The 22,074-nt window shown below is 49.1% G+C and overlaps 1 protein-coding gene across 4 annotated transcripts in view; it reads right to left on the bottom strand.

Annotated features, from left to right (window-relative positions):
* The window catches only part of ADGRD1 (adhesion G protein-coupled receptor D1), a 108,373-nt gene that overhangs the window by 63,550 nt on the left and 22,749 nt on the right, over positions 1 to 22,074 (bottom strand). For all 4 annotated transcript variants that reach the window (XM_073223837.1, XM_073223835.1, XM_073223836.1 and 1 more), the window contains 8 exons: positions 19,536 to 19,712; positions 17,514 to 17,768; positions 14,570 to 14,634; positions 13,724 to 13,879; positions 9,322 to 9,381; positions 5,873 to 5,990; positions 4,767 to 4,877; positions 3,066 to 3,141 (listed from right to left, as the gene is read on the bottom strand). In XM_073223837.1, coding sequence (XP_073079938.1) covers positions 3,066 to 3,141; positions 4,767 to 4,877; positions 5,873 to 5,990; positions 9,322 to 9,381; positions 13,724 to 13,879; positions 14,570 to 14,634; positions 17,514 to 17,768; positions 19,536 to 19,712 — 1,018 coding nt within the window. The remainder of the gene's footprint in view (positions 1 to 3,065; positions 3,142 to 4,766; positions 4,878 to 5,872; positions 5,991 to 9,321; positions 9,382 to 13,723; positions 13,880 to 14,569; positions 14,635 to 17,513; positions 17,769 to 19,535; positions 19,713 to 22,074) is intronic.

Genomic DNA, 22,074 nt, shown 5'->3' with positions numbered 1-22,074 from the left:
TCCCTGAGCGGCTTGGATGGGTTTTTTCACGGTTAATTTGTACATATTTGCTTTAAGTGCTGACTTTAGAACTTCATCCAGGTTGAAGATTCAATGTGTGTAAAAAACATCTTCTCATTTCTCATCTCATATTTTCAAAATGATTCCCGAAAATAATAATGTTTGACTTCAGGAAAACAGCCCATCACTGATTCGCTGCTGAGTGATGTGATCGGGAGTGGGGGCTGCTGCCAGTGGGGACAGGGCTGCAGAGGATGGTCTGCCTGGGTGGAGCTCAGAGCCCAAGATTTGCAGCGACAACTGGGAGCTGCCCATGGTGACCTGGGTCCTGGCAGATCGGGTCCTGAGGCTTCCAAGAGTCCTCTCTGTGGACGCCTGGCCCCACGGAAGGCATGGTACCTCATCGGCCAAGCTTCCCGCAGGGCTGTGGACCCCCCAGTGAGGGCAAACTCAGCCCCCTGCCTGCCCACTGCTGCTGGCACTGATAGAGGAGCATGTCAGTCTAGCAAGGGTGTGCAAACAAGCCTGGATGCCGCCTAGTTCCATAAAAAATGTGTCATTTTTTATGACACGCAGCAGCTCCATCCCTTATGTATCCTCTGACTGGTTGTGACAAAGGCATTGGGGCCCTCCAAGCTGAAAATATTTACTGTTTGTTTCTTTATAAAAAAGTTTGCCAGCGGGACTTGGATTAAAGATGGCGGCGTGAGAGGAGAGACAGAGGCTTCCTCCTAAAACTGGATACAATTAGAAAATTTAATCGGCACAATTAATCCTGAGACAGCGACAGGAAAGAGGATGCATCAGACTGCACACACCTGGAGAAAAGAGCAGACCTCAGCGAACGGGGTAACGCACCAGAGCTGTGGCTCCGCGGGACCCCCCTCCTCCCCCACCCCAGCTCACCTGCGGGAGGAAGAGAAACGGAGCAGGGAGGGAGTGGAGGCCTGGGACTGCCGAGTACCTCGCTCCGGAGATCTGCACTGGGAGCACAGACCTACATCTCATGGTGCTTTCATGAGACTCGCATGACTACCCGGTTGGAAAGTTAATACAGGCAGAGTTCCTGGGGAGACTGGGATTCCGGCTGCAGGTGGAGAGCAGGGATCCATATCCGGCTGCTCTGGGACGAAAACATACCTGTGTGACCGGCCCACTGGCTCAGGCAGTGGAGATAAAAAAGTTTGCCAGCACCTGGCTGGAGTCAGGACTCTATTAAATGTCCTGACCAGCCAATTTGCCTTTTTCTTTTTTACCCATGCAGAGAAGGAGGGGAGTTTCAGATGTGGTCCAAGTAGCACTCCCCCTGCAAGCTCTTACCCTTGGCCCACAGAAGAGCCCAGCTGTGCCTCATAAGTCTACACTGCATGCATTTCAGTAAAAAATCAGTTCCAGTCTGAACCTTTGGCAGGGAGAGGTGTAAATAAACAAAGGGAGCCCAGGATGGGGCCATTTTCCCTTCATAATCTTGTGTTTGGAGAAATTTTCCCCAAATAGTTGAGAAGGCATATTTTTGAGGAAAAGAGATTGCATTTTTTCTTTACAATTCTTCTGAAGAATTCTGGAAATCTCACTCAAAGAGTGACAGGCCCCTTTCTCAAGATATAAGGAAACTTCTCCACATGCACGCTTTCCCAGCGACTGGGGCAGAAAATGGTGTTTCCTCCAGGTCTACAGCAAAATCACGGCTGGCTTCATCCCCACCCTAACACTCCCCAGAGGTTCTGCGCAAGGGGCTGTCCCTCCCACTGAGGCTGTGGGAAAGGATCTTTCCCGGAGATGCAGGATTGGAGGGCTCAGCCACTTGTAACATTACAAGGTATTAAACCATTCTCGTTTGTCTGCAGGCAGTTAGATCGCCACCTGCTCTCCCCCACAGATGAACAAAGTGCCTGGCTGCAGCGCCAGTGTCTGTGTTCCTCCACATGGGCAGGTGACGGGGACCTTTCAAGGATGCCCTTCCTCCCACCACCGATGGTCCCACAGGGGAAGGCACCTCACCAAGGCCAGGCCTGGGGGTGCCGTGTGGCTCTCTCTTCAGGCACCTTCTCCCAGCCCCTGCTCTGGGCCAGACATGGGAACAGAGGTAGACAAGAGCCCCCAGGGGGGACAGGCCTGCTGCCATTAGATATGGCTTCACCCCCAAACACTGGCTGCAGAAACAGGCCCCTCAGTGCACACCTTGGTACCTCCCCCTGTGCAGGCCCTGAGCTCTGCCTCCCTGCTCTGTCCCAGGGACCCCATGAAAGGGAGGACTGGGTCTCTTCCCTAACGTCATGTGGAGAAGCCAGCCCCTCCCTGTGGTCTGAGTAGGGCCAACACTCCCAAGCCCCAGAGGGTCATGTGAACAGCGCTAGCCAATGAGAGAGCAGGATCCTCTGGTCACCATGAAGGGGGTGGAGGGTGGGGGTGGGGGACAGGATGGCACATGGCCCAAATGGCCCATCACAGCCCTCCCTGGATGTTCATAGTCATGTTCAAGGCTCCTCCCATTCTAAGATCACAGGACCCAAACCCACATGCCCCAGGCTACTGGAGCCATCCATGCCTCTGTGGAGGGGCCTGCCTGGAAAATGAGCCAGCGCAGAGGAGAGCAGAGGCAGGAGACAGAGAGCCCAGGTTGAGACAGCATCCTCTGGGTTCCTGGCTCCAGCCATGCCTGAAGCCAACACACTCCTGCAATTTAGTCCTACGAGACCTGGGTCCCCGGACTTGAGCCTAAGCTGAGGTGTCCAGTGCATTCTGACTACTGTAGGTACGTGCTGCTGTCCCCCGTCTCTGCAGAGGTGGAAACTGAGGCCCAGAGTAATTCAGTCACTTGCCCAAGGTCACACAGTGAGTTCCAGGCAGGGGGGATAGGGTCATCCAGCCTGTGCCCCTGACCCCTGTGCTATCAGGGCTGGGGCACCTCCCTCCTCTCAAAGTGAAGTGCCAGGCATTGGGGAGTTCTGACACAGTGTTGTGTTTGCCTGTGTTGGTGGGGAGGGGAGGTGTCATAGTGGTCAGCCACCCAGCAAACCAGCACCAAGCCCACCCACTCTGTGCTGAGTGCCCCAGAGACTCACCTAGTGTTGGCCGGCTGGATGTTGTTCAAGTAGCCGTGCACGGTGCGGTAGAGAAGGCCCACGATGGTGGTCCAGGCTGGGGAGGAAGCAGAGGGTCACAGACATCTGTCACCACTCCAGATGACAAGCAGAGACACACAAAGTCCCCAGCCAATCCCACTGGCCCAGCAGTGCACAGATTGCCAGGGGAAGGAAATGAGGGACACTCATGGTCAAATCTGCCACGGGCAATCTGCACAGAGACCGACTCTTCAACCAAGAGCACAACCACGACTGCTGAGGCTCCTTGAAGCCCACTCAAGTCTGGCTGAGGCTGTAAGCCCCAGGGAAGGCCAAGCTTGCGGGGAGCACAGCCGAGCCCCAGCTGTGGATGTGATGCCAGCCTGTGGCCCTGTGGTTGTGAGTGTCTGGTCTGCTTCTGCACATGGGATGTGTATGGCAACACCAGTGCTTGAGCAAGACACAGATGCAGATTTGTGAGGAGCAGCAGTCACCTGGAGGACCCTCAGGCTTCCTGGGGCCCCTCCTCTCTGTGCCACCTCAACTCTGAGGTGGGAGTCGTTTGTCCTTTCATTTCCCTCTCCCAGCTTAACTGAGCAGGCTGGGAAGAGCAAGCCACCACTGGCTTCCTGAGGACTTGGGGATGTTTGTTGAGTATGTTTAACATCTCAGGATTACACTTACGAGTTGACATTACTCTTATTGTGTGCAGGGGTCAGTGGAAATCTCATTTAATCTCAAACATGTATGAGGCAGGTACTAATACTGTTCCCATTTTATAGGTAAGGAAGCTGAAGCACGGGTGGGTTGGTGGCCTGCCCGAGGCTGTGCTGCTGTACGTGGCCGAACCAGAAGTTCCGGCCATAGAGCTGGTTCTGCTGCCAAGTTGGAAGACCCCGCACAGCAAGGCTGTGGCCCTGCCGGCTCGGGAACATTGAGGGCTTCTAAGCAGTGGCGGCGCAGGTGGTGTGGGACGAGGAAAGGTCATGCATACCACTGGTGGACTGCGGCGTCACCCCTGGACCCTCGTCCCTGTGGTTCACCCCGAGCATGGGGACAGGCCCCAGGAGCAGGAGACTCCCACCTCACAGACACAGAGGGCTCCTTGCTGGGCAGGGGCACCACAGCCCCTCACCACCCAGGCTGGCCTCAGTACCCAGTCTCTAAGACAGAACTCCAGGGACCACCAGTGCCCTGACCAGACTCTCCCTGACTGCGCATCCTGCTGGGGGGGACGAACATGCCTGGGGAGGCACATTCACTTTTTGGGGACCAGAGGGGATAGTCACTGCAGCAAAAATGGTGGGAGCTACCTGGACCCCAAAATGTTCCCAGGTCAGAGGGAGTCATCGGTTCCCCTTGGCTGCTTGTTCATTACGAGACCTACCTCAACCCCCAGGAGAACAGAACCCAGGTTCCCTGAGCAGACAAACCCCCCATGGAGCCCGAGGCCCCCTGAGTGGGGGAGGGGATGGCCATGTCTAGGACATGGGGACACACAGTGTCCTTCACATAGGGCCAGAATTGCAGGGAACACTAGTCTAATGTGGATTCCCAGCCCCCTTCCCAACTTGGCTGTGAGGTGGAGTGGGCTCATGGTCAGCCTTATGAGGGGACACTCGGGGGCTTCTGGTGACACTGCTCCTGGGGACACATTGAGGGGAGCTCCCTGGGAGTATCCCCAGACAACAGCACACTCACCTTGGCTATGGAAAGCCTCGTGGGGAATCTCGATGTAGCTTTGGCCCTGGGCTGGGAAGCGGTAGTGGGTGGAATTCATGGTCTTTGGAAGGACTCTGGCCAGTGAAAACTCTGACGGCAAAAACCAGAGAGGAAGGTGGTCAGTGAACTGCACAGCACAGGACGCAGGGCTGGAAACCCACCTGCCTCTGCTTTTTCTAACAGAGCAGGTACCCTGGGGAATGGAATTATCTTTAGAAAATGAGGCCCTGAAAAAATGAGTCCAGGGAAGTAACTGTGACCACGTGGCTGACGTGTCTGCCTGGCTGCACTGGGGGCTCTAGGCCTCAGGTGACCCCTGGCCCCCGGGGGCAGCCCTCAGCGCTCAGTGCCTGCCCCCACCCGCACACAGCTATGCAGTGACACCCGTGTGCTGGCTACTTGCCATGCCCTGGGGGTCCCCTGTGCCACAGCAGAATGAAAATACTGCAGACACTCACCTTTGAAACATCAGGGAAATGGTTCGTGGCAGGAGGTGGCTATTCGGCTGGCAAACTCCCACCAAACTGACCCATGTGGGTCAACTGAGCTCGCTCTCAAGTTCGGCTCTCGGGCAGAGTCTTAGCAGAACTCTCCCTCCGTAAAGACCTCAAGCAGGAGTGCCACGACGGCAGCTTACCTGAGACTGTTTGCCAGTTATCTTGGGAAAGCAGATTTGGGGCTAGCCCCCACCCAGCTCTGGGAAACCCAGTTTTGTGCTTTTTATCCCAGGCATTCGAGGGAACTCTGCTTCCTGACTCCTGCCCCTCACTGAGGTGACTGACACACGCAATGGGCTTGGCTCCCATCACCACCAGATGCTCACGGGGTCCTGTGAGCGCATCATGGCTGAACACAGCTGCCCTGATATGACTCTGTCTTCCTGCACAATGTAATTTTGCATAAGGCAACATAGTTTAGGAAAGTAGAGAGGCCTGGCTGAGCTAGCATGGGAGGCGCTGCGTTCCACATGTGTGGGAGAACGCAGGTGGAGACGGCGCAAATTTCCATGAGCAAGCTGCCCCGCCTGACCTGGCCTTGCCTGCCAAGCGGCTACCCACACTCCCCACCTGTTGCCACCAAGCTACCTGCTATGGAAGAAGAGCCCGCGATGGTGACCTGGGGCTCGCTGGTGTGCAGGTTGTAAGCGATGTGGCCCATGACAGTGTCAACTGTGTCTATCAAGCCCAGCACCACAGTGTTGTCCTGAAAACAGAAGGGAACTTGCTAAGTGACCGCATGAGACAGGTGCCTCAAACACAAAAACTAAACTTTGTGATCACTCTGCCAGCCTTCCTCCAGAGGAAGTATACCCTGTGGCTGCCGCGTGTCCTTGCCGGCCAGCCTCTGTCCTCACAACGACTAGATGAGAGGAGCAAGACAGACAGCCACACTGTTACCCCATTTCACAGACATGGAGGCGACCAAGTGAGGTTACTCAACCCAGCCAAGCTCGTAGAAAGTGGACCTGGGCCAAGGTGACCCTGCTCACCCAGGCCGTCTGCTCCAAGGCTTCTGTGCTTAGGCATGGGTGACTGACACCCAGTCCTGGCTCCACTCTGAGCTCAGCAACTCTGCCCACCCCATCCTTCCACAGTTTCATCCTATTCTCTGCAAAGGGGTGGGGTGCTTCAGAGGTGCCAGCTTCCGGTAACACCTCTGGCCTCCTTGGCCTGCCTGGAATGTCCCTTCCCCTTCAAGGGCCTGTGCCCCCAAGGCAGAGAGGCATGGCACGAAGGCATGGCTCCCTGCGTGTCACCCAGTGTCCCTGCAGCCAGTTCATCCTGGCATGACTGTCCCTCCTCAGCAGACACTCAGTCCCCCAGGGGAGCCACGGCTGTTCATCTCTGACATCACACCCCTTCTCTCCTTCCCGCCTTTCTGAAAAAGCATCTGTCTGCTGTTAAGCATCCTCAGCATTCTCTCATAAACACACACTCTGCAAGAGTCTAACGAGCTGGAAATAGAACACAGAGGCCAATTTTAAACACTTCCCTTCAGGCCTATGGCCTGATTTCAATCAACCAAACACAGTTAAGCACATGAAAATCTGTTTCTGGCATGCAGCTCTGTTGGGTAGTGGCTGATTCATACCTTTTCTTTAACGTATATTAGAGCCTGCCTAAGTATGAATAGTTTCATGATTATTCATATTTTGTGGCAGAGCATTCGGAAAAAGTTAATTTAAAATGATGCAGAATATGTATCTGCTCAGGTTCCCCACTGGCCATCCTCTGGGTGTTTCCTAGGCTGCAGCCCTGGACACAAAGTCCTCCTGGAAATCATGAAGGGACCTCAAGCAATTTCTGGAGGGTTGTAGATTTTTAAAAATAACTTGTTTTTAATTCAGATGGCCAACAGGCACATGAAAAGATGCTCTACATCACTAATTATCAGGGAAATGCAAATAAAAACCACAATGAGATATCACCTCACACCAGTTAAGGATGGCCAGCGTCGAAAAGACTAAGAACAACAAATGCTGGTGAGGATGTGGAGAAAGGGGAACTCTCCTACACTGCTCATGGGAATGTAAGCTAGTTCAACCATTGTGGAAAGCAATATGGAAGTTCCTCAAAAAACTAAAAATAGAAATACTATTTGACTCGGGAATCCCACTCCTAAGAATTTACCCAAAGAATATAATTTCTCAGGTTCAAAAAAATATATGCACCCCTGTGTTTATCACAGCACTATTTACAATAGCCAAGATATGGAAGCAACCTAAGTGTCCATCAGTAGATGAATGGGTAAAGAAGATGTGGTACATATACACAATGGATAGTATTCAGCCATAAGAAAGAAACAAATCCTACCATTTGCAACAACATGGATAAGGCTGGAGGATATTATGCTCAGTGAAATATGCCAGGCGGAGAAAGTCAAGTGCCAAATGATTTCCCTCATTTGTGGAGTATAACAAAGAAGCAAAAGTGAAGGAACAAAACAGCAACAGACTCACAGACTCCAAGAAGGGACTAGCAGTTACCAAAGGGGAGGGGTGTGGGAGGGCAGGTATGGAGGGAGGGTGAAGGAGACTGAGGGGTATTATGATTGGCACACATTGTGTGTGGGGCATCATGGGGAAGACAGTGTAGCACAGAGAAGGCAAATAGTGATTCTGTGGCATCTTACTACACTGATGGGTAGTGACTGCAATGGGGCATGGGGGTGACATGATAATATGGGTGAATGTAATAACCATTGTTTTTTCATATGAAACCTTCATAAGAGTGTATATCAATAATACCTTAATAAAATTAAAAAACAATAACTTGTTTCTAGGTAAGATTATATCAATCTTAAATTCATGACCTGTTTTTTTCTCTTTTGTCAATGTTAAGCCCAATCTCATTCAGTTTGAAAGTGTTCAAGTAAAAAGTTCATTAAATGTAAACCCTAGACCAATCTCATTAATAATAAGAGAAGGAAATGTCATTTCTGCCTCAAACTGGCAAACATTTTTCAAACATTACAGAGCTTCAGGAGAATGAGACTTCAGTATTACTGGTGTGGTGTGGCCCTTCTAAGGAGGCAGTTATGAGTCCTCCCCACCCTTTCCCAACCCTGTTGAACAACCTTGCAAGTCACATGTTGAGATGGCAGCATTAGAAAATAGACAGAGGCAGGATCCCTAAGTCAAGGGATTGAGAAGAGCTCCTCCAACTCACATTGGATTTTGCATGAGTGAGAAGTAAATGTCTACTGTGCCAAACCACTGAGATGTAGGGCTCTATTTGATACTGCAGCACAGCCTAGCCTGGCCTAATACAGCATTGCAGAAGAATACTTAACATGTTTGTGACATAGTTAAGGAAAAACAGATGAAATTAGATATACAGTGTATTCGTAGAAATATATGCATATATATGCATTGACAACCAGGTTGTAAAGGATATGTACAAGAGTGTCCACAATTGTTACCTCTCAGTCTTAGTACAAGTGATTTCTATTTCATATATATTTTTATGACCTGCATTTTCTAACTTCTCAACAACATATTCACTTGTTTTACTGTTTAAGAAAGTAAAATCGATGATGTTATTCCTAAAAATAAAAGTGAAATTATTCCATTCTTTTTTATAATTACCTGGAGTTCAGAGAAAAAGAGAAGCTTTTTGTATTTGACACTTATAAATTCTACTTTTTTCTCTTAATCAAATGGTCTCCAAGCACCAAATATTTTTTTATACCATTCAAAAATAATGTGTGACCAAAAATATACTATTAAATGCTGAATTGGTTAACCAAGGGTACATTCCTCATGAAGAAATACAACTGTTGCCCTGCTGAGTGTTGAGAACAGTGAGACATTACTGATGTACACACAACTCTTAAGCCATTCAGAAGACAAAGCATTTCAAAGCAGTTGTATATCCAGTTAAAATGAACTCTAATATTCCAGATTTCAGGACTGAGGGAAGTATCATCTGTCTTATGCAGATGAGAACTGGGCCATATTTATGTCTCTTCTAGGAAGACAAAATGGTTCCCAAGGTACATATATTTTGAAGATCAAAATGTTCTTTTTTCTTACCTCTGACACATGAATCCAACTGGGTAGTTGAAGAACCTTTCCCACAGTTTTTAAGAAAGTCTAAAGGCAGACAAAATGAAACCATTTAGCAAATATCCTTAAGCCTCCAAATCTTAAAACTTTCGATTTTCCCCTCCCCTGTAGACCACTAGCTGGGTTTTGCTTTTAGTAATAACAAAAACAGCTTATGTTAGTGAATCCGGTTATCACTTACAAGCCTTTGTAGAGATGTTATCTCATTTGCTCCCTGCCATAACCCCTTACTCAATGACAAACATTTAGATGTCAGAATGAACACAGCTTAGTTTTGGCAGAAGCTCTAGGTATAGTACCTAGGGAGATATAATCGGCCCTCAGCCAATGACTCTTGAATGAATGAAAGAAGGAACAAATGAATGAATCATAGCTTGCTGAACATACTTTTCTTGGGATGAGAAGCCAAGCTGACTGACATAAAGCCATTTCTGCTCACTGGAAAGTATTTATGTTACTGCTTCTATAAAGCAGAAGTCAGTTGGGGTCCTTTTGTCAAATCACCTTAAAACCATGTTTGGTTTGGTTTATTATTTTTTTAAAAAAATGAATTAGTTTCTAACATTTTCAAATTGAGAGATTTAAATGAAAATATGTGAATTTCCTGCTTCTTTTGAAAAGAGCAGAAGCCTAGACAACCCCTGGTCCAGTCTAATATAGCTACCATTGAGCAAAGCTGAACAGCAGCTGCTCCTCAGGCAGGTAGGTATGTGGCCCCAGTTCATCCCAGTCCTCACCACTCCCTATTGCCTTATGCCTAGTTTGTTCCACTCATTGACGTTACTCAGATAACCTTTTAAATGTTTGCTTCCTGCTATAGAAGCCAGAATTAAAATTACAGCCTGATCTAAATCTTCCTTATTTCCACCAAACTGCTATCTCCAGAAAAATTACATTATTCCTCACACTTTTATACATTTATGTATTTAAAGAATACATCATCAAAAGTCCTTTTTATTTATCTTTGTTTGACAAATACTTATTAAGACCCTAAAGCGCAAGACCCTTTGAAATTAAGGAGAAACACAATAATTACTCTCCCTGCCCTTGCTGGGCTTGACATCTAGTGTGCAAAGTTTATAATCCAGAGCACGGGTCAGCATTTTTTTTATTAAAGTATCATTGATATACAATCTTATGTTGGTTTCAAATACACAACAATATTTACCCATATTATTAAGCCCTCACCCTATCCACTGTGGTCACCATCCATCAACATAGTAAGATGTTACAGAATCATTAACTGCATTCTCCATGTCAGCATTTTTTGTTAAAGGATCATCTGGTAACGCATTTAGGTTTTACACAGTTCTGCCCTTCAGTTCTGCCGCTGCTAACTGGAAAGTACCCCTTTTTAAAGCAGAAGTCACTTGAGGTCCCTTGGTCAAATCACCTTAAAACCATGTTTGGTTTGGCTCACTACTGTTCTAAAAAAATGAAACTTTTTTTAGTAACCTAGTTGTGAAACTAAGTTACATAAAACTACTTAAAAAAATAATAACTTGGGCCATGTAAAAATGTAACCGTCCTATAGTTCTATTATGAATACTCAACTCTGCCGCTGCAGTGAAAAGCAGCCACAGATGATGCATTCCTGAATGGGTGTGTTCCAATAAAACTTTATCACAATAACAGGCAACAGGCCAGATTTGGTGCAAGAGCTATAGTTTGCTGACTCTTGTCTAGAGCAGTTCAACTGAATAGTAAATAATGCAAATCACATTTCTAATTTTAAATTTTCTTGCAGCCATATTTTAAAAAGTAAAAAGAAAACAGGTGAAATTAATTTCAGTAATATATTTTACTTAGCCCAATATATCTAAAATAACATACATATAATCAATATAAAAATTATCAATTTGATATTTTACATTCTTTTTCTTTACACTAAGTTTTAGACATCCAGTGTGCATTTATATTTAAAGCACATCTTGGTTTGAACTAGCCACAGTTCAAGTGCTCGAGTCATACCTGGCTGCTAGCCACCTTATCACTCAGCATAGGAAATGACTTCTTGTCTTTTTCTGGTCTAACTGCTAGTGGTGAGAAGCCAGGACATTGTGGAAAACTGGATGAAGGATACCAAGGATTTTTATTTCTCATCCAATCAGAGATCAGTGGGTTTTGGGTAAATCTGCATGTTTCATCTCAGGATACCCAGAGTCAGGTATCTCCACATGGGCCCACCAGAGGTCTCAAACTGATGGCCACAGGCTGAATCTGCCTCGTAAATGTCTTGTGTTTGATCTGCATATAACTGCTTTGAGATTTCAGTTGGTTGTCCACTTTTTGAAATAGTATTTTCCATTTTTTAAAAATCCAAGTATGGGGCTTCCCTTGCAAAATCAGAAGAGGTGACCCCAAAGATTGACATCAGGAGGCTTTGGGCAGCTCGCTGCTACTCCCTTCAGATAAGCTAGGTGCCCTCCAGTTTGTCACAGTCTACCCTTCTCCCTACTACATGTCTGGACCCCTGAATGCATTGGAATTTGCCATCTCTGGCACTGTCCGGTCTAGCTGAGGGGAGAAATGGAGTCACAAGGAAAGAGGAAACTGAAATTGCCAAGCCTAAAAGGATGTCCTATGTAGACCTGAATCAGATTCCAAGTTCTGATTGAGATACCCCCTCAAGCCTACAGAGAGGCCCCAGCCTCTCATTCACCCAACTGGGCAGCCTCCCCCTCTGGGTACCTCACGCTACTACTCTCCCGCTCACATGGGAAGGCCGGAAGTACTTCCTGTGCGCAGACTGGAAGTGTTCAGGCACAGCAGCCTCACCCTGCCCATACCTCCTTGTGATTGGTTGAGCCATTGTCACTTCTGCTCCCCTTGGCCAGTAACTGGTTTAAGAGTGGTCATGTGATCCAGGCCCACCCAATAAGCTATGAGGGGATACTGCACTGGGAACTGTGTGTTTTCCCTGTGAGTGAGGAGGGTGGGAGAGCTGTTTTCCTTTCCTACTTGGAACAGGGCGGATCACTAGAGGACAGTAGCGCTGCCCCCAGCGGCTGCTACCAACACGAAGACCAGGCGCTCAGCCCAGGAGTGAAGCTGCCCATAGCTCTGATCGTTTTACAGGCACTTAGTGATATTACCAGCTACTTGCAGCCGAAGCCACACTGATGGAGAGACTCAGGAGCTGGGATTATCCCCACATTGTGGGTGGAGAAGCTGAGGCTTGAGAGCATGCCTGGCCTGGGAACATGAAGCTGCGGCCAAACCTGGTCATCAGCTCTAGAACCTGAGTCTCTTGCCCAGGGCCGCATCTTGGGGCACTCTTCAGACTGCATCCTTCCTCCCTCCTGAGCTTCTGGGACACGAAAAGTGGTTTGGGTCGTCCTCGGTCCCCAGAACCTAGAGTGCCCTGGGAAGGAGTGGAAAGATCTCCGAGGGCAGCACCTGCCCTCTGCCCTGGGCAAGATGACTGAGAGCCTCCCTCCACTTCAGGACCTCTTGGTTCCTGAGCATGTGCCTTCAACTGCTTCTCTGGGTCTTCATAAGGAGCCTGGTAATATTTAAGAACTCTTAAATGGCACTCACCAAGTGCTGACACTGTTTTATGTAGGGAGAAACCCACTTAGTCCCCGATGAGGGGAGCGCTGCTGCCCTCGGTGCCCCATCTCAGACCAGCCAGGAGAGGCAGAGAGACGACTGAGGGCTCACGCTCAGGAACCAGCAGGGGGGAACCCAACCTGCAGCCAGGCTCACACACCCTGCTCTTTACCCGCAGGCTGGACTTTCAAGGTGAAATGGCCTTGAACATCCCTTCTCTCCCCACCAGCTGGGCCCTGGTGCAGAGACAGAAGTTACCAGGTCCACAGAAGCCCAGGAACTACCTTTACCCTAACCTGGAAAGAGAAAGCACCTTGATTCCAGTGTTATAACCAGCGTGTTCACTAGGTGCTCCAGGTAACTGGGAATTCCCACTGAGCTACATCACAGCACTAGGGTCACACCGTGCCGACTGTGGTCTAAGGTCCCATAGCTAAATCTGCCAAAGACCCAACCCCACCTTCTCCCTGTTGCCAGTGGAGGCAGCAGAGTTTGGAGCAGGAGTTGCAAACCCAAGTGCCTACAGGGCCAGGGAGATGCAGGATGGGGGCTGGCTGGGCAGTGAGAAAATGCAAGTGAAGTTAGTGGGGTCTCACCTGAAGGAGGCCCCACTGAGCTGTGTGTTGAGAGGGGGCTGGGGTGACCACCCCTCCCCCATCTAATTGTTCATGACAAGTCTGAAATCCAGACTTTTATGTAAAAGTTCCTGATTTTTCTGTAACTGTCTGCAGGGCAAACAAAACGCATTTGTGGACCATGGCACATCTGGCAGTTTGCCATCCCTGATGCCCCCAGCACAGAACTCAAATAGTTTTACCTCGGTGAGATTCAGCGCTGTTTCCTCGGAGAGGTGTTTGTTGGGTAAGCTGAGGGACACATTTTGAAGGTAATTCAGTGCAATGTCAGGACTCTGGAAGTTTTTCCTCTCCTCTGTTAGGTTGGCTATGATGGGATGGTAGGCGTTGGTGGGCATCTAGAAGAAATGAGCAAAGTCGCCAGCATGAGTCCCTGCTAGGGACTAAAGCCAAGCAGCTCTGTCAGAGTTCGGTGTTGCTGCTCACACCACAATAGTAGGTGTTCCTACTCACCCCAGGACCTACTCACCACAGGCACCACCATGACCGTTTCTCAGATATTAACATTTCTTCCTCACAGCAGTCTCACGGTGGGTGAAACTAAGCACAGAGAGGCTTGCCCAGAGAGACATGCTAGACTGGGATTGGAACCCAAGCAGGTGGTCCAGGAGTCTGTGCACCCTCTGCTACATTCGGAGAGCTGCATGACTACAAATACTAGTTCTCGAGGGGGGCACTTCCATTTCCATGTGAATGTTTCTTCATGGCAGACATGGGAACGAAAGGCAAGCCCCTTGCAGACTGCCAACCACCCCAGGAGCCAGCCTTGTGTCTGCTCACCCTGTGGTCTTGTTTACTGCCTTTAGCACTGGGGTTACAGGCCACAGGAGACAAAGGGCTTCCCTTCAGTCACTCTGAGCATCAAGAATTGTCACCAGTGTTGGCTTCTCCCCTGCTGACTATTACTTCCCAAATATTATACTGCCAGTAAGAGAAAGCCAGGCTGTCCAATGGCATTTCCACTAGCATATAGGCCATGCAAAAAGCCACTAATAAGAAGGGGGCAAAAGATAAATGCATGTGCTCACCATGGCATTTGCTGGGAGTGTCATGAAGAAGCTTGGTGGTGTTGAAGATAAGAAAACATGCTTTCCTGGAAAACATTGATTGTGCTTAATGAAGGATGAAAACATGGTCATCTCATGTACCCCAAGGAAGGCTTATTCAAAAATCTACCAGCTCAGCCTGAGGATGCTTTGAGTAGGAACGGTGCTGGAAAGATAAAAGCTAGTGAGTCAGCTTAAAGGGTGGGTGGTATGGATTTTCCCAGGTTGAATCATTTTTCTATTTATATTCTAAATTGCTTTTGAAATACTTCATGCAAGTCATGATTTTTTACAAGCTTTTACCAAGTTCAAATAAAGAACCAAAAGCAAGAGACATCAACAGCATCTGGACTAGTTAGAGGAAGTGCTGTTAATCACTGGCTCACCCCAACAATTCTCTTCTAACCTTCCCTCCCAGACACGTGAAGCAAGACCCCACAAAAGGGGGCTGTCCTCCTGTGCCCCAGACTCTATTTAATTAAGTTATGAATTAAATAGAGCCTCCATTGAAGGTCTAGAATGTCTGCCACCAGCTATGTGTAATCATGGTATTTCCTGGTGGGAACACAGACTTAAGTGGACACTCTACCTCATTTCTGGAAAATTCCCCAGGTGCTCTGGGTGACCTGAGGAAGTGAACTCGTCAGCCATAGTTATCCCCAGGAGTAAGTTGCTTCTTAGCTGGGGTTGCTGCAGGGAGAGCTGGAGTCCCCAGAATGCACTGGGCTCCCCATCACAGCGACGTTCCTTCTCCCAGTGCCAGGAAGTTAGAGGAGTCACATGGAATTCACACTTAGCTCATGTGAGCCCACAGAATCAAGTGAAGGACAAAGAACACCTCTCCCGAATCCCACAAAGAATCAGACGTCACCCTGGCACTGGTGGAGGGAGGCGGGAGGTGCACCCCCATGACTCCGTAGCAGAGCCTTCCCGAGACGCTGCACTGCTTAGGGGGCTGATGTGCCACATCCCTGGGCCCAGAGATGTCCTGATGACAAGGGCTTGCTGGGATAGCTGCAAGAACCAGCAACACCAACACCTCCTTCCAGTATTAGAAAAAGAGCAAACTGTCAGGACAGTAGCACTTGTTTGAGGCATTCAATAACAAATACATAGGACATCTCAGTCCCCTAGTGACAAATCTCTGAATCCCAGCCAATGAAACCCAGGAGATTGATAGCCTTTTCTCTTCTGAAGGACTCTATATTTTCTCCTATGTCACCTCTGTAAAAAGGGAATGAATTCCATTTTCTCAGAGAAAGATGGAAATGTCAAAGGCTGTGATGGTCACAGACTCATTTTACATCCACAGAGGCTGTTCCCCTGCTTCTGAGACCACCAGCCCTGATCCTCTTTTGGGGGGCAGGTCTTCTCGCCTGTGTGTTTTGGATGAGACTGACCCCACTGCTGTGTCAGAAGCAGACTGTGACCCAGGCTTAGGGCAGTCAGCATATTCTATGCCACCAGCCACTGTGATTGGCTTGTGGGAAATATATGAACCGAGTCATGGCCAGCCTTGCTTTCAGAGACAACAGAAAGAGAGCTCCTTGCTTTCTGCTGAGGATGCGGGAGAATGAGGATGCAGCCCTGGAGGAAATGGTGGCCATCCTGGCACCACAAAAGGGCTAATGCCCAGGAAAGCAGAGTCAAAAACAGATTCCTTGAGATGACATTGAGCACCTGGGTCAAACCAGATCTGAAACAAACTTCTCCCTATAGTTTCCGTTGTGTGAGATTTTAAAAATCTCCTTTGTGGCTTAAGTCACTTTAGTTGTGCTTTCTGTCACACAATCAGAAGGACCCTAACAACTGAGGGACTCAGAGTCCACACCTCAGCCAGGACCCAGGCCTTCACTGCCTGGTGCCAAACGCGCTGCCTCTCTGGGGCAGTGCAGCAGCCATCCGAGAAATGGCTATGAGGTGAGCCATTTTTTGGCAGATGATTTTATGTAAAAATAAACTGTATTTACTTGTGGGCAGAATGAAAATGGAATTGTAGGGGAAAAGTAAATATCAATCTAAAAGCAGCCAAAATGTACTGAAAAATTGCCATATGCAGGCACCCTACTGAAGCCTCACATCTGTGTCATATTTTACCTTCCTACCCACCTTCCGGGACAGGGGTGGTATTGTTTTCATCCATTTTACAAAGGAGAAAATGGATTGGGAGAGATGAAGACACAGAAGTCATATTCTACACAATTCCACCTGTGTGGAATGTCCAGAACAGGTAAATACATAGAGGCAGAAGCAGAGTAGTGGCCGCAGGGGCGGGGTACGGGGCGATGGAGTGACTGCAGAGGGTCATGAGAATGTTTTGAAACTAGAGGTGATGCTTGCACCACATTGTGAATGTAGTAGGTACCCCCAAATTGTATACACTTTTAAATGGTTTAGTTATATTTCAGGAATTTGCCTCAATAAAGAAAAAGTGACATCCCAAGCCCCACGGCTCCTCCTGGCAGGAAGAGGCCTGGAACCCAGACGCACATGTCCCGCAGGCCCCTGCCTGGAACAGCCACTCTGTGCTGAGCGGGAGGGGCACCCTGGGCCTCACCAGGACCCAGTAGGGAGTCTGCATGCAGGAGGCTCACAGTGAACACTTGCTCATCAAATGCACTAATGGATCTGGAACGGTTGCTCCCAGAGCTGTCTACAGCCGTCACATGCACCTCGGAGGCCCATACTCAGCGGGAGAACACTCATCTTGTTCTGTCTCTGCTAAGTGGTCAACCTCTCCACCCCGGGAACAGGGGTTCTAGAAAAATGAGTGTGTTCATGAGACCCTGTAGGACAGACACCTCAGCTGTGGAGCTGGTGCTGTGTCAGGAGTGGGGAGCAGAGACGGTGTCCCCAGGGACAGGCACAGACCTGCCCCCACCCTCCCCATCACTGACCGACTGCCCCCACCCTCCCCATCACTGACCGACGGCGGCTGTGAAGTACATGGCAATCTCATCTGGAGTCAGGGCTCGTTCCCAGACAATGAACTCGTCAAAAGCCCTGCTCTCGTGCCACTGGGCCTGCTCCTGCTCGGGCCCCATCACGAGGCTGCCGCCGGGCTCCCCATAGGCATGGGCCACCTTTCCACTTGGATCCGAGGTGCTCAGGGTCCCGTTGACATAGACTTTCAGGCCCTCCTTGGATTTCCACGTAAACAGGACGTGCGTCCAGTAGGGACCTGGGAAAGAGCAAAGGTGTCCGTCCTGATGGGCGGGGGGCAGGGGTCGTTTGACTCCCCCAGTAGTTGCTTCTGGTTGCTGAGCACATCCCTGTTCTAGGACCGTGGCGCTCTTAGTGGTGCGTCCTAGTGTAGGTCACAATATAGGCCTGACTCTCCTCAGGCTTTTGGAAAGTAAGCTCTATTCCCCCAATTTCCAAAAGCAGTTCAGAGAAAACTTGCTATTTTAAGTGAAAATTAAATATTAATTAATGATCATAACTTGTTCAAAAATATTTTTTAAACCCTGCCTAGCCATCACAGCACAGGTCAGTAGGCCTGCCTGAGAGCCTGGTTCAGACCACTGCCTTGGCATCAGCCTCTGTGCTGCCAAGGATGAGGGGCATTAACCAACGTGGCAGCGCCTGATAGGTGGGCCACTCGTTCAGGCCCCTTGATAGCCGCACACTGTGGTTGTTCTTTAGCATGAGAACCACGCTCACCAACAAGGCAGCGTCTTTGGTGTTCATCAGCTTTGCCAACAGCTTACCCCACGAAGGGCCCCTCGTTTTGCGAGTGCTGTGCTAAGACATCCCCTGGACTTGCTGGGGAGGGGCAGGGAAGTCCTCCACAGGACACACATCACCTTGAGCCAGGTGTCACCTTAAGGCACCCAGCCATCACATCAGGGCTTCTTGCTCAGGACTGTGCAGCTTTCTAATCTGAGTCTCTGAAAAGTTCTTGAATCCTACATAGGCCCAAAGTATTATTGCCCTTGAGTTTGGAGCAGGAATAACAAATGCCCTTGGCAAGCAAATAAAGAGTGTATTGCCAGGGAGAAATGTTTATAATTCTCCCTGCTTTCCTGTGGGGCGGAGGAAGAGCCAGAATTCAGCAGACTTTACCTTAAAATGTGTTCCAGAGCCCTGCTAGATGCCTAGTGCTGCGCCATCCCAAAGAAGCAGGGGACGAGACTGTTACCCACGAGCCCAACAGAGGCAGGACAGGGTAAGAGCCACGGACATGGTACAGGCAGTTCTGGGGCGGGGAGGGGAGACGACTTCTGGCCTTGGAGATCAGACAGGGTAAGTGTGCAAGATTCTCTCAAACTCTACGTTCTCAATTTTCCGCTTTTAAGGAAGTAGAGGTGTGAGCTTGGTCTGAGCACACAGAACACCTAGAGAACAAGGCAAAGGTGCTCAGTGTTCACTGTGTGCCATTCTGGGCCCTGTATATGTTTACACCACAGTTCTCACCATGTGACATAGCACTGTGGTCGGGCTCATATTATGAATGGGGAAACTGAGGCACCAGGCAGGTAAGAAAGCCCCCAGTTTCACAGCTAGCATGGTGTAGGGAGGGGTTTGATGCAGGCTATTTGGCCCCAGAGTACATGTTTTCTAACAGCTGAGACACATGGACTCCTTTAAATGGGCCAGAAAATGAAACTTCCTTAAATATCTCAAAGATGTCATTTCCTACAGGAGGGGGCCATTCCAGGCCTCATTTGGACCCCCCCTCACCTCTGTGATTCCCTTTATATTCTCCAGCCTTGACCACGACCCCAGCAACACCACCCACAACACTAAGGCCCCGTTCAACTCCCCACTTACAGCCCGCGGCCTCCTTGCCTCCTGCTCCGCGCCTCTGGCCCCACTGCAGAGGGAGCAGGGGTGGTCAGACAGAGCCACTGGCCCTTGGCACACTCTCTGGGCCCCACCTGGCCGAGTAGGCTCACTGGCCCCCAGCACCCCCACAGCGGGCCGCTGGGGCCACAGGCAGCCTTACCTGGGGGGTTGAAGCTGGCCTCCCAGGTCATGGAATTCTCGCGCATGTACAGCTCTACCAAGCCCTTGCCGCCGCTGGAGCAGACTTTGAACCCGCTGGAAATGACCTGCCCCCCATAAGCAGAGGGGCTTGGTCTGGACTGTTCTTGTGTCTTCCAGAAGAAAGAGAAGGTGACACCTGGGGAAAGGAGAAGCCCTGGGTCACTGCTGATGGAAGACAGAGGGGCCTGCCCTCTCAGCAGCCTGCCCTTCCCCAGCTCTTTATTTTCCATTAAAAATCTATTTTGCCATCATTTTAGAGACTGTACATTCAATTCAGAAAGTACAGATAATAATTATAGGCAATATTTATTAAGCACTAAGCAGGCACTCTTCCAGGAGTTTTAAATGAATTATGTCCTTAAATATTACCAAAACCCTGCTGTCATCTCCATCATGCAGATGAAGTGCCAGAGGAAGTCTGCCAGAGGCCACTAGCTTGTGACATTCAGATTAGATTCAGACTCAGGAAGTCTGACCCCCGAGCCCACAAAGGTGGATAACTTACCCCATCCCATTTCCACTCATCCTATGCATCCAGAGGCGTCTCTACTACAGTCCTTCCAAAACCCCTTCTATAAGTACACTTTACAAAGAAGGGAGCCTGTTCATGCATACTGGTTTATAAATCACATTTTAAAAAGTATAACCACACTGTGAACTTCCTCCGGTGTCCATAAATACACCTCACATTGTCATTTTCACATCTGCACAGCTTTATATTCCAAACAGGTACTGTAATTTTTCTTGAACAATAGCCCCTGTTGCCGGTCTTTTTTCCTCCTTCAGTTTTTTAATTTCCAAACATTACTGGAAGCTAACCCTTTTTGCAAATCTCATATCAAATACCTAGTAGGAGATTTCTAGTCTGAAGTCTTTGACGTCTATGCCTCGTTTGTTTCCAACATGGAAATGGTGCAGCCACAGAGGCCCTGCAGCTGACATTTGTCTCAAGACACTCAGGCTACAGATTCTTACCAAGCCCTGCACCCAGGACCAGGATGAAGGGTGGTTCCATGTGGACTAGACATCTTTGCTTAGAGGGGGCCGTGGAGGCACCGGTATTCTGGCTGATGTGTTGACTGGACAGCAAGTTCAGCTCCTGGTGGTGAAGGCCCTGTCCCACAGTCACCTGGGAGCTGGGACCTGGGGGCACAACTGCCGTCAGCCCTGGCTGGAGGCTTGGCTGGGCAAGAGGCTGCCCAGTATCACCTTTTGGGGCTCTGTTTGCCTCTATTCTGCTTCTCTGACTTCAGACACATTTATCTTTCTTTACATGTAAGTAAACTGTGTGTGTGCGCGCGCGCACGCATGCACATGCATATGTGCATGTGCTAAGCTAGCAACCTGCCTGGACTCGGTGTGTGAAAGCTGGAAATAAATCTGGCTGCCTCATCCCTCTGGCCAGGGGTCTGCAGTTGAGAGGACTTCAGCGCGGGCAAGGACGGTGCCTGGAGCTCATCAAAACAGCCCGGCGATGGAGTGGGAGGAAGTGGATGGAGGGCCATTTGCTTGGGCCTTATTTATACAAAGGGCACCAAAGTTGGACTTCAGTCCTTATCCTCAAATGAGAGTATGGATGCAGTCTTAGAAAGTCACTGAATTGATAAAAGCTGTTTTGCCATCAAGTATAAACTTGTGTCCCATTACCAACCATCCTTCCTGCATGCTTTATGAATTGACATACTTGTTACAAGCTGTTCAAGAGTCTTGTGGCAATTTTGACAATTATACTGCATTATACTTTTGTTGGTTCAAAGGCCTAATATTATTAACATAAGTTCAGAAAACTTAGCATAATTTTACAGCCCTGGTTTGGAATTTCTCCATTTTTTTTTTAATATAAGAGGAACCTCAAAAAATGGAAGTCACCTGTACCTTTTAGACCTCTGAGGAGCTCCACAGTGTAAGGGGTGTGTTCTTGGTGCTATTGACAAAAGCATCCTCAGTGACCCTGTGATGCAGGTCAGCACAGGAGGCTGGGACTTGGGAAGGGTGCTGAAGCAGCTGCGCTCCCCCACTGCCCCCTCCGAGGCCCGCCACCTGCAAGGCGGCCAGTGGAGGGGACTCGGTGGGACCAGGCCTCCCACTCTGCCTTGCACCGTGGTGGAGCACAGTCCAGAATCGCCTCCCCGGAGTCTTCCTCCAGTGCCTCTCTGTTCTCAGAAACAACCAGTTTCACAGGGAAACCAGCACAGAGCATTGTGAAATGTTGGTTATGAAACGATTTCCCAGTGGAAGTCTATTTTTTCCAGACACTTTGCTGAATTTAAAAATTCCTTTCTTTCAATCCTGTCTTAGCCAAATGTCTTTCTGTCCAGGAGGAGAAATAAAAATAAGACGTTCACTTTAGTGTTTGGTAAGACTGGACTGAAGGCAAACAACGGTCCCTATTAGCTGAGCTTCTCCTTTTTAGGTCAGCCTGCACAACAGTCATTTCTATCTGGGGAACAGCTTATATTTAAATACCAATTTACATAGAGTTTAATAAGATTATTAAT

This window comes from Manis javanica, chromosome 15 (genome assembly GCF_040802235.1).
Source record: "Manis javanica isolate MJ-LG chromosome 15, MJ_LKY, whole genome shotgun sequence".
NCBI classification, from domain to species: Eukaryota; Metazoa; Chordata; class Mammalia; order Pholidota; family Manidae; genus Manis; species Manis javanica.
The sequence above is the reverse complement of the archived record's forward strand: the minus strand, read 5'-3'. Positions and strand labels throughout refer to the sequence as shown.